The 12,500-nt window shown below is 42.8% G+C and overlaps 1 protein-coding gene across 7 annotated transcripts in view; it reads right to left on the reverse strand.

Moving 5' to 3' along the window:
• LOC118820125 (transcription factor 4-like) overlaps positions 1–12,500 on the reverse strand; it is a 281,579-nt gene that overhangs the window by 195,084 nt on the left and 73,995 nt on the right. For all 7 annotated transcript variants that reach the window (XM_036588268.1, XM_036588265.1, XM_036588264.1 and 4 more), the window contains 2 exons: positions 7,059–7,114; positions 1,784–1,877 (listed from right to left, as the gene is read on the reverse strand). In XM_036588268.1, the coding sequence (XP_036444161.1) occupies positions 1,784–1,877; positions 7,059–7,114 (150 nt within the window). The remainder of the gene's footprint in view (positions 1–1,783; positions 1,878–7,058; positions 7,115–12,500) is intronic.

The raw sequence follows: 12,500 nt of genomic DNA on the forward strand, positions 1-12,500 counted from the left end.
GTTAGAATGAAATTTCCACTAGTGAAAATCTAATTTTCACATATCAAGAATATCAAGAATAAAATTTTTACTAGTAAAAATATAAACTACGAATTTTTACTTGTGAAACTTTTATTTTGACTAGCAATAACTTTTATTTTACATGTAAAAATGTAATTTTTAGTAGGAAGAATTAAATTCTTGATATCAAAAATGTAATTTTCACTAGAAAATTCAGCTTTTACTAGTGAGAATTTAATTTTCACATGTATCAAGAAAAAAAGGATTAAAAGCTAAAACGGCGTGCCATAAATTACTTGTAAACGTGTTTTTTTTTACGTTCTTCACATATAAAATATATGTTGCATGTCTGTAAGAGTATTTACATTTATTCAAATGGTATGTAGTGTTTGTACAAACACAAACACTTGTTTGGCCAAGATATTCAGTTTTAAATAATGTGCTTAAGACATTTGCACAGTACGGTACAAAGGTGTGGCCCTATCAGCTGGGGGTCCAAGAGAGCTTAAACATTCTGTCTGAGGGAGGTAGGATCACCCTCCATCCCATCACATGGATGTAAACAAAGAAATAAATAAATAAATCCAAAAATGAATAAGTAAAGGAGTAAAACAATAATGTAACATGGTTTATATTACTGAGGACCAAAGCCAAACTGCTTATTTGATCGAAATTCCTTTTGTTGGATCACAGAACCCCCTTGATTCATTAAAACACCCATAGACACTCATCTAGAGCTGTGATTGGTCAGGATTCTCACAGCACAGAGGAAAGAAAATGCACATTGCAGCCTTGTGCGAGATCAGTATTGCAGCACTGTGCAAAAGCAGAGACCACGCCTTATTTATTTAAACCTGAGATGTAAACAGAGGGATTTAGAGTGGTTTGGTATGAAATGGATCAGATGTCTTTACAGTGGTGGTGATAGGAACCAGGGGTCGCCATGACTACAACACAGATATAGACATTTTATTTACTATCCAGAACCACCAGTGAACCTACACGAGTCTTCTGAGTTTATATGGAATGTTGATGATGGAAAATAGTGGAAAATCTGAAATAATAAGTTTTCTTTGGGGACTATTTTGCCTCACAGCGCCCTGCATGTATCCCTCCACCATGAATGGAGTTTAAGGTTAAAATCTTCTCAAAACTATCATAAAACAGTGTCTCAGTCATCAGGCAGTGAATTCATAACCATTTCCTGTAGTAACTTTCTGTGAGGGAGCTTTTAGAGGTGGATGTCTGGTTCCTATCACCACCACTGTGAACAGTTCTGACTCCAGAAAGGAGCAAAACCACTCTGAATGACTCTGTTTCATCTAAATTATAACAATTTAATTATGTAGACTTCTGAACAACTGGTGGAGTTCCCCTTTAATTTCCAGTCAAGTGAAAATCAAGCTGCTTCAGATCTGAAAACATCCACAGGTGTTTCTGTCCATCCTTCCACTGTGAGAAGACGACTCAGCGCTGTGGGTCTGAAAGGATGTGTAGCTGATCAAGAAGAACCTCACTGAGAAAAGGAGACGGACACATCAAACAAAGAAGCTGAACGATGGACTGACCACCCCAGAGTCCAGACCTCAACACCACTGAATGTGTTTGATTACTTCAGAAAATGATCAACCAGCTTCTAAGACTGAACTTTGGAGGTGTGGAAAAAGATCCCACCGTCCCAACTGACTGCAAATGAAATAAAAGGTGGTCCCTCTGCACAGCACTTCATCACATCATCACCACACAGCCTGTGTAAACAATAATAAAGCCGCCCTGTGCTTACCTGCCAGTCTGGAGTTGACGTAGGGCGGAGAGATGTTGTCGTGTGAGCCGAGGTCCCGGCTGGTCATGTGATACTGAGATCCGTCCACGTAACTCTGCAAAGATCAGAAGTCAGAGGCAAGGTCAGCAGTGGGTGGGTGTATCCAAATTAGGCCTAATGTACCCCAGTGTTATTTCTTGTTTAGCACATTTTCTATATCTGAGAAGCCCAAACAATTATCCAAGCCAATGACCTCTAAAGGTACCACTAAAATGAGCCCACCACTCAATGAGCATGAAAACAGACAGCAGGGTCAACGTTCAGCCTGTCCAACCAATCAGTGGTTTAGGGCATAATAAATCAAATAAAACAGGCTGTTTAGAAAGTTTAGAACATAAACCAATCTACTGAGTCCTCTTGACAAGCGATTGTCCACTGTAGATGCTTCGTAGACGGTCACTTCGTCTTTAACTAACATTCAGCTAAATATCCAGTGGTGTAACAAATTCCCAGGCCTGTATTCAAAACCTTTGTACAAGGCCTCCTTAATCCAGGACAACAATCGCAAAGACAAATCCTCCAAGACCCAAGAAAAAAGCCAGATGCTTCTGTATCACAATAATAGCACTTACTGTTGTCTAGGGCAGATCTAGCGGGGCAGAAACATGTGGCAGAGGCGCCATCCTATGACAATGCCATGCTTAAAGCCACTGAGCTCTTCAGTACGACTCATTCTACTGCCAGTGTTTGTTCATTGAGACTGCAAGGCTATGTGCTTGATTTTACCCAGCTGTTAGTAATGGGTTTGGCTGACACACCTGAACTCAACAATTAAGAGGAGTGTCCACATACTTTTCCATATAGTTTATGAATATATGAAACTATTAATGAAAGACTTTTGGCTAAAAGTGCACAAGTCATAATTGAAGATACTCAACTTCTAGAGGTTAAATGAGGGAACTACAACACCACAACGCCTTCTATTTTCATCTGTCAAAACAAAACACACCCCTATAATTTTTGTCCAACCATGCTATCCGAGTAGTCTCCAAATACCTCCTTTTACAGCAGCGATGTGTGGCCGGAGCAGGTATCAAACTCCCGTGTCCCTCGTGTCCGGGGAGACTGGAGAGTTATAGGCCTAGAAACGCTTGGCATTCGGTTCTGCTGCGAGAACAGTCAAGAAACGTTTTTTGCTGTCCAGTTTTTCTTTGTAGGGAGCTCCCACAAGTTTTTCAAGCGAACCGTCGCTACCAGACAAATATGATCACATAGCAGCATTTAAGGTGGAACAGGAAGTCCGGATAAAAGCTTTAGCCTCGTCTACTTAGCTTTGTTACTTGCACGGCGGTTCATCCAAAGCATTAATGCATCCCAGCGCTCTGAGTGGTAAACATTTATCTACTTAATATGTTATGTAAAGGCAGTCATTCAAAAAGTTCAACACTTTCTACCTTGACCTACTGCACCTACATACCTGTCCAGGAGTTACGCCAATTCTGTGTCCAACTTTTTCAATTTTACATGTAATAATTCCATTTTGAAAAGTGCTTCCGATGTTGATTGTTGTTACTGTACTACAAACAGTACTGGAACCTGTGGTGCAGTTAGCTAACTGGATAACGCCATGTTTTCTTAGCTGAACAGATGAAGGGGTTGGACTAATGTGGTGTAGGGGAGGGTCATATAAATTGACAGATAAGAGGTCAGTGGAAAATAACATGATCACCAAAATAAAAGCATGACTTTCCTCAAAGAACTGTGCTGAAGAAACAAGCTATTCTGTAGTAATAACATTTGCCAAGGCAAATCACGGCTCCTGCAAAGCACAGGCCCCCTGGCAAGCGTATATCCTGCGTACTTGGACGTTACGCCATTATAAATATCTATTAACGCAACTATAAATATCTATTAACGCAACTGAACTGCTAAGCTGAATGCAGTAGGTTCTGTTTATACCTGGTATTAACATTCGTCTCCAGTGAGCTGATTTACATACAGCATTTCCACGAGTCTCCAGTGACCATTTTTGATTGGATTTCATAACTGAAAGGAGGTTAACCCCCACATTGATGTCAGTCTGTTGCATTCATTGTATTCACAGCTCCAGGAGTTTCTCAACCAGGCGGGAAATGAAACTAAAACAAGAACCATACGCTCCTGTTTGTTTTTAAATGCGCAGTGTCCAAGAGTATCTCTAGATGTTCCAGCGCAGGGCTGCCCAAAGTGGGGCCTTCAGGGCATGGTCAGCCAAGAAAGTTGCCGAAAGTCCAAATTTTGGGCTCAGCAAAAGCTTGTGTACATATGACTGTAATAACAGAAATACAGATAAACACATTCTTTCCAACGATGGATCCTAGAGGATTCCCAAACAAATAACCACCTACAGAGCATTAAGTGGTCAACAAACACATTCCATGACCTCAACAGTGTTGCCCACTAGAGCGAGGTGCGAGTGCGCCTATCTGCTTTTGTTCTAGCGGAGGATCGGGCGGCCTTATGTCGACGCTAGCGCTCTGGCACATAGAGCAGATACCCCAATTATAATCTCACAGCATTCCTTATTTAAAAAGCAGCCAAGACAATCAGGCCTGTGTTCGCCTTTTTTTCTTTTTCTTAAATGTCGCCTGTGACGGACACTTTCGGATACAGACAGCTACTTGGCAGTGAGGTGTTAGCGGAGACGGAACACTTCACGAGAGGACGTTGGAGAATTTTTTCGCCTAATGCCCAGGCAGCCGTGTTTGATATGGTGCAAATTGGATTGTTCGAGAAGTTTGAGGATGTTCTCGCAGCCGGTGCCAGTTCGCCAAGCAAACGTCTGGCAGATCCATGTCACAAAGTGAAAGAAATACATGATGAAATAATGAGAAATGCCACATAAAAATGGAGGCTGTTGCTGTTTTGGGGTGGATTTGGCGTTTCTTTCCAACCCTTTAAGACGTCATGTCTAAACTTGAGTAACTTTCCAACTGTTTGAGACGTCAGCACTTCAGACTCCAGGCTGAAGCAGAAGGTCAACCATATAAATATAAGCAAAAATATGTGTTCATAAGCATAAACACAACATTGATAGGGCAAAAAAACGTCAGCTGCAAGTGTTGTGTTCACTTTGCATGAGAAATCCATGTGACCGCGTAAGTCCAGGAAAACTCCGCCAACGTTCATGTCTCTGTAATCCGATAGAAAATGGTTACAGGTGTTTTACCAGATCTGCGTTCAGATTTCTAACCGTACTGCCTGTTGAAAACAGCGGCACAGCCAATGGCCAATCAGTTATATCAGCAGTTCACTTCACTAATAGCAATTGCAAAATCCTGGACTGGATCCTGGATTCAAGCTCCTCTGGTCTAAGATTTCACCTGATTGTGGGTGGATTGCAACTATGAATCCCAGCAGTGCTGCCACCAAAGAAAGTCGGTAATTATCACCACAATATTGGTGATATATATCTATAAAAAGCCGAATCATCAATACTGGCCATTTGATACATCAGCCAGTTATGTTTGGACTGTATTTTTGGTGAAACTCCAGCAGCACCGCTGTGTCTGATCCACTCAGACCAGCACAACACACACTAACACACCACCACCATGTCAGTGTCACTGCAGTGCTGAGAATGACCCACCACCCAAATAGTACCTGCTCTGTAAGGGGCCATGGGGGTCCTGAACAGGGTAAAAGGGGGCTGTGTGTGTGTGTGTGTCTAACCTTTATCAAATATAAGGTTTGTCCGAAAAATTGGCCATGAAAAAAAAAAAACATTGTGTTGGTGCAGTTAGTAAGCTAGCTCACTCACTAACCATAAAATATATGGACATATGAATATAATTATATCAGATAGCTGATAGTCATATAAAAAAATGTAGATAACTGCTGGGGCTGGCAGCAGTAGAGTGATATGTGCAGCTGTGGATAGCTAAGAAGCAAACATAGCAGTTAGCAAGCTGGCACAGTGATCTATAGCAAGTGATCTAGGAGCTAACATCACAGTTAGCAAGAAGGCTAACAGTAAAGCCACTCCGCGTGGAAGAAATGTTTAATGGTTTGTGTTTAGACATTGTGTGAATTAGCATTTCTCCGCTAATTGCTGCTATATAGCTGCTACATGAAGCCCCGCCCCCTCACAGTCAAAGCAGTCACGTTATTGGTTGAGGACGTAAATTTGAAATTGAACCCGGTGCAAAATTTCACACACAAAATATATTTGCCGTGGAAGTCTGAAATGCTAAATTGCTCACTGTAGCAAATGCCATTGAAATGAATGTAATTTAGCTAAAGAAAATGTAGCGGCAAAAGCACGTGTAACTAGGCCTTACTGCGTGTGGAAGTTCAGTGTGTAATCCCAGCAGGTCCGATTTCAATCTACACCGCATCTGACCAATAATCTGGACTTCCGAAAGTCTTTCTTACGTCTTTTCTCTTTTCTGAACTGTTCTATTGAATATTTGTGCTCAATAAATGTTGTACGAAGTTAGCGCTGAATCACAGGATAGATACATATTTCACTGGCTGATTATCACCAAGCTAGAACTGACAATATAAAGGTATGACTCTCTTGACCAGGCTGACCGATGGTACAGAAGTACCCAATGTTGAAACAAACAATAACAAAAACGTGACTAACAGTCTGACGCTGAAGCTGGAAGTGAAGTAGAGGGTAATGAGTTCGTCCCCTGGCGCTCATCAGTGTCGCAAGACTCCATTTGCATCCGAGATGCCCACCTCGCCCGGCTGAGACGGGCATGGAAAGTGCTTGGGTCAGCATGTCCTTCACCTCATATCTCTAATTTCTGCTGACGGCAGACGCGCTGTTACCTTACGCGACCCTATCAGCAATGACCTCTGACCTCGGCAGACAAGCGAATCAACACAGAGCAGCCGAGCTGAGACACAAAAATAAAAATAAAAGGGTTTCAGATATGAACGCAGAAAGATTCAGACACGAGTAACAACGGCAACGACGGCAGAGCTCATATCCTGCCTGTCCCACCAAACCACTGCAGGTCATGAGACTAAAAAACAAAGCTGTTTAGATCGTAAAAGAGAACAAGAACCAGGACAAACACTTTCTGATTTATTATAAACACAAACAGACATCAGTCACAAGAGAAATCTTCCAGCATAAATAATTAAATAAACAAATCAATCATTTTTCATATAGACCTATATACATATATATATATATACACACACAGAGTCATACAATAAGACAGACAGGCAAATGGACAGATAAATTAACTGAAAGAAAGACAAACAAAGAGATAGACAGACAGACAGACAGACAGCTTCCTACCTTTGTAATACGTGTGCCGTTGCCCCAGGCTGCTGAGCTCACTCTGTCCTCCACAGCTGCAGGAGAGAAACACACAACATCAGAAACACATCAGAGACTGACAGCACACACCAACACGCACCATCACGCACCAATACACACCAACACGCACCAAAACACACCAACACACCACTTATTCTGACCTCATAATGCTTTTTACCTTAATCACATCACACTTACACACTTATTATCAGCTCCACTGACCACAGAGGAGCACCTTGTAGTTCTACACTTACAGACCTTGTCACCCTGTTCTTCAGTGGTCAGGACCCCCATGGACCCTCACAGAGCAGGTACTATTTGGGTGGTGGATCATTCTCAGCACTGCAGTAACACTGAAGTGGTGGTGGTGTGTTAGTGTGTGTTGTGCTGGTCTGAGTGGATCAGACACAGCAGTGCTGCTGGAGTTTTTAAACACCTCAGTGTCACTGCTGGACTGAGAATAGTCCACCAACCAAAAATATCCAGCCAACAGCGTCCTGTGGGCAGCGTCCTGTGACCACTGATGAAGGACTAGAGGACGACCGACACAGACTGTGCAGCAGCAGATGAGCTATCGTCTCTGACTTTACATCTACAAGGTGGACCGACAAGGTAGGAGTGTCAAATAGATTGGAGAGAGTGTCACTGATGAGAATGACCCACCACCCAAATAGTACCTGCTCTGTAAGGGTCCTGTGGGGGTCTTGACCAGTGAAGAACAGGGTAGCAAAGTATGCAGAGAAACAGATGGACTACAGTCTGTAACTGTAGAACTACAAAGTGAAACTATATGGTCAAATGGACAACGGGTGTCGATACAAGGAAGTGGTTTTAATGTTGTGGCTGATCTGTACATCGTCTTATTCTCGTCTGTTCTGTACAGCACTAATCCCACCAGCGTTAGAAGATTGTAGCCATTCATAAATTACAATACCAGAATTCACTGTTTTAATCATTTTAATTAATGCACAGAATTCGCTCCTGCTTTGTCTCGAAATGTGAATCCTTTATGGATAAACTCTTTAATGAATCCTTAATTAAGCACCGTAAATCCATTGTTTTAAATCTCTCACCCGTACAGTATATGCAGCGAGCGCTCGATCGGAACAGAAGGACCTTCGTGCTATTGTGCGTTAAATAGAAAATACAGTAATGTATGGATCCATTGTCAGAGCTTACAGCGGGGAAAAAAGACTGTTAATAAGATTTAAGAGTCGGAGAATGAAGAAGTGATGTACAGTAATTCCAGGATTCAGTTCAATACAGTAGAACATTAAGGAATTATTACAAAAACGCTTGGATTAACTAAGAGCACACACACACAAAACAATTCAACATCATATAAAATGTAAAGGATTTTTAGAGCTATTTTTAATTCAAGCACTTAAGACGGGCATCTATAAGTGCCATGCCACTCTACACCCCATAGGAAGAAAGACTATTTTGCACCACCAGCAGCAAAGGAAGCGGTCAGCGGTCAGGGATCAGCAGAAAGCTTTGTCAAGAGGCTCACGAGTGGCGCAACTGCCTAAGCAATAGTGATGCCACAGCCATCCGTAAAGAGCATAACTAGCCTCACTCACTCTCCCTTGCAGTTTGGAAAGGTATGGTGGATCTTCACAATTCGTGGAGAAAGCATGTTGTAGCCTTCACCTTCCCAGCTTGGTAGCATTGTGAGATAGCTAGTGGGGGAACCGGTCGCAACTAACCTGGGGAGAAAAATTGGCACAGTTGCTCTAGGCATGGCCACTCACAAACAGCAAAACAGCAAAACACTGAAGGCCTTATGATTTCTGGGAACTAAAAATATGTAATTAATAGTTCTGTTCTTTACATCTGAACTCTGCAAGCACTGTATTTCAACCAAGTTTTGATTGGAAACAAAGTTAAAATGGCCCACAGAAAGTTGACCGATCCAAATTTTTTTCCTCCTTGCTATCTAGGTAGGCACAGCCAAGCGAGCTCTCCCATTGGTTAGGACTTCAGGAGCTGGACAGAAGGCCTTACACGTTAGATTAAGTACCAACATAATTAGGAACTGACAGAGTCATATTTTTGAAAAAAATGTCATGCTAGTCCTTCTGGAGGTTCTAGATATGTCACTGATTGTGAGTCTTAGTCTAAGCAGTGTTTCGGGTAGTTGTTAGGAATGGAAAACAGCAGTGGCAGCTCTATGCAGGACTCTGTGCAGGACTCTACTGAAAAAGTCACTGTAACACTGATACATACAAGCTCAAATATATGTTGGTGTCTGTTACAGGCTTCATCTGTCTGTGCTTAACCTAGAACATCCATTAGACGTTCATGTGCACCAGCGGGAGTTGGAGTTTATGTTATTGATTTATGATATTTATGGCCTGAAATGAAGGCTGAGCTCTAGGAGTCACGGTTCACCAACAGCATACACACACATGCATACATGTCCGATTACATTTCTCCTCTGATACACACACACACACACACACACACGCGCACACACACGCGCACACACACACACACACACACACACTTATCCATCCACTCTATCCTCACCCCGTCTCCGTCTTGTGCAGGATTGAGGATTGGGGGGGGGATGGGAAAAGGAGAGCAGATGAGAGCGGAAAGCTCATCTCTCCCCTCTCATCACTCCATCCGTGGAAGGATGGAAGGGTCGGGGTGATAGAATTGAGCAGACGTGGGGGGTTAAGGAAATTCAATCACAAACTGAATTGAATGCATATTTATATATGTATATCCACACATTTATAAATGTATAAATATTTATACATATATATTTATTTATATTAATAGGTCTGGAGGGAGCTGACCTTCCAGACCTGGCAGACTCCCTTCTCTGCACCCCCGACTTACGATCTCTCCCTCACACATACTTATTTATGGCATTTTCCACTGACGACTGTAGTATTGCTGAACTTTTTCCCCTTGATCTGGTCCACAGGTGTGAGTTCTGAGTTTGAACCTTTATGCCAGTATGCCACAAATAAGTGCACACCTCGCTGATGTATAAACAGACCAGTTTGTTGTCAAGGGATGGGACATTAGAGAGTAATACAGAAGGAATGGCTGGTCTCTTGGGGTTAGCCTTTAGCCTATCATGGACACTCCACACAGAAACTAGCCCATCCTGCCTTGGTCAGCTGCGTCAGGCGCCACCGTGCTCATAGGACCTGGTCGGCTCCTCAAGCTCTGCTACCAGGAACATGAATGATTATAATATTTACCAATTTCCAGCAGTGTCTGAAGATCATAGATGTAAATATGAGTGTTTGGGAAGCAGGTATGAAACAAACTGCTCAAGAAATCTGGGCGTTGAGAAGAGAAGCTGCTGAGTGCTTACACGTCCACACTGTAAGTATCTCTATACGTTCTTTTGTTCTGCTTTCTACTGTTTTTCACAATATAATTAAACAAAATACTTTAGTTGTTAAATAGGGTTCTTAGTAAAATGTGAAGAACATCACATCCTAATAATCCACCTTTAACCTAATCGCGAAAATCATCCACTATGCTAATATTTTCGGTTGAAGCTGACGTTATTCAGAAAGCATCAGACTGACTGTAACTTCCTGACGAAGACCAAGCACTACAGAACAAATCAGCACGCTTGTAAACGTGAACGTCGGCTGTACTTCCGAGTGGATAAGGCATCCAGTCAGCGGGCGGAGCAGCTCGTTTTAAGTAGCGATAAATATGGACAGAACAGGCTGAACCAAAATATGGTTAATAATGGAAAATGTTGTGTTTGAGGCTGTAATGTCAAATTTGCATATCACTGCTGTCGAAACGAAACCTCCATTTTTTGTCGGTTTTCAGTTTTTGACATCAATTGAAAATGCCTGTTATCGTTTACATTGTGTGTGAATTTCACGAAGAATGGACCAAAAGAAACGTTCCAAAATGACTTGAAAAAACGTCTGGTTCCATTGACTTACATCAAAAGTAAAGTATGTTTTTTCCTTCCCCTGTAAAGTTACCATTTTGGAGGTTTTCTTCTGACAACAGCGATACATTACAATCGTTACAATCAAAGTCTGTAGTATGCAGTTATTTGGATGATGTTCTGGTCATATAGACCATAATTAAGCAGCTAATGACGTTAACCTAGAGTGGATGAGGTCAGAGGGGACCACCGCGGTCACCACGCCAGCCGCCAGCGCGCTATAGACCCTGTTTAGCTCCTATATGTGCGGATCAGTGCAAATCAGCAAGCGAGTCACCGTTTACGAGTGAAATAAGGAAAAGGAAACATGTTATATTGTCTTTAGCTTCTGTTTTGCGGCACCAGCAGCGCTGATCAGCCCGGCAACCCCCCCCCACACACACACACATGCCTGTGATAAAGTTATGGCTCCCGCAGACTGGTCCCAGTCCAGCCCGTTCGCTCGTTTTTAAAAATCCAAAGGCGAAAGCGCAATGAAACGAGTCCAAAGCCGTAAAGTAAGACCCAGTGAAGACGGAGAGAGCCAAACTAAATGTTGAAACTGGCACCATCAGCGGCCTAAAGCACTAACAAATCACTAAAAAGAGTCCCGTAAAAAACCCTCAGACTCTGAATCAACACAGACATCAAAGTCCACCTCCTGGAGCGAGAGAGGGAGAGAGGGAGAGAGGGAGCGGTCAGTGTGCAGGTGCGGTGTTAGTATTTTTCGTACGTGGTGTTCAGTGTGTTACTGATCTGAATTGAAAGTCTTGCTGGAGAACCTGTTACAGCCGGAGAACGAGCAGTGTGAGCGTGTGTGTGTGTGTGTGTGTGTGTGTGTGTGTGTGTGTGTGTGTGTGTGCTCTCTGGTCGTCCTCTGTCAGATGTTAATGAAGTTACAGTGACAGACGAGCGAACGTCTCTGCGCAGATGAGATTAAAGCAGGTTGACGCGAAACAGAGACGTATTAATACACTTATCACTGCTGTCAGAGAGAAACAGACACGCACTGTTTATACTCGCTCGCCCGCTCCCTCAACGCACCGCTCCCTACCACTCTCTCTCTCCCGACACAACTCTACCACTCCCTCTTCGCCTCTTTACCACTCTCTCGCTACCTCTTTACCACTGTCTCTCTACCCTCTTCTCTCCCTCTACCTCTCTACTGCTCTCTCTACCACTCTCTTTCTCTCTCTACCTCTACTATTCTCTCCATTTCTCTCTCCCTCCTCACCTCTCTCTACCTCTTTACCATTCTCTCTCTACCACTCTCTTTCTCTATTCCTCTCTCTACCCCTGTCTCTTCCACTCTCTCCCTTCTACCACTCTTTCCACCCCTCTCTCTTTCTTTATTTCTCTCTCTACCACTCTCTCTCTACCTATCTGCCACTCTCTCTCTACCTCTACCACTCTCTCTCTTTCGCTCATCTCTCTCTACCACTTTCTCTCTATTTCTCTCTCTCTCCCTCTACTTTTCCACCACTCTCTCTCTACCTCTATTT

Source organism: Colossoma macropomum, unplaced genomic scaffold (genome assembly GCF_904425465.1).
Source record: "Colossoma macropomum unplaced genomic scaffold, Colossoma_macropomum, whole genome shotgun sequence".
NCBI lineage: Eukaryota > Metazoa > Chordata > Actinopteri > Characiformes > Serrasalmidae > Colossoma > Colossoma macropomum.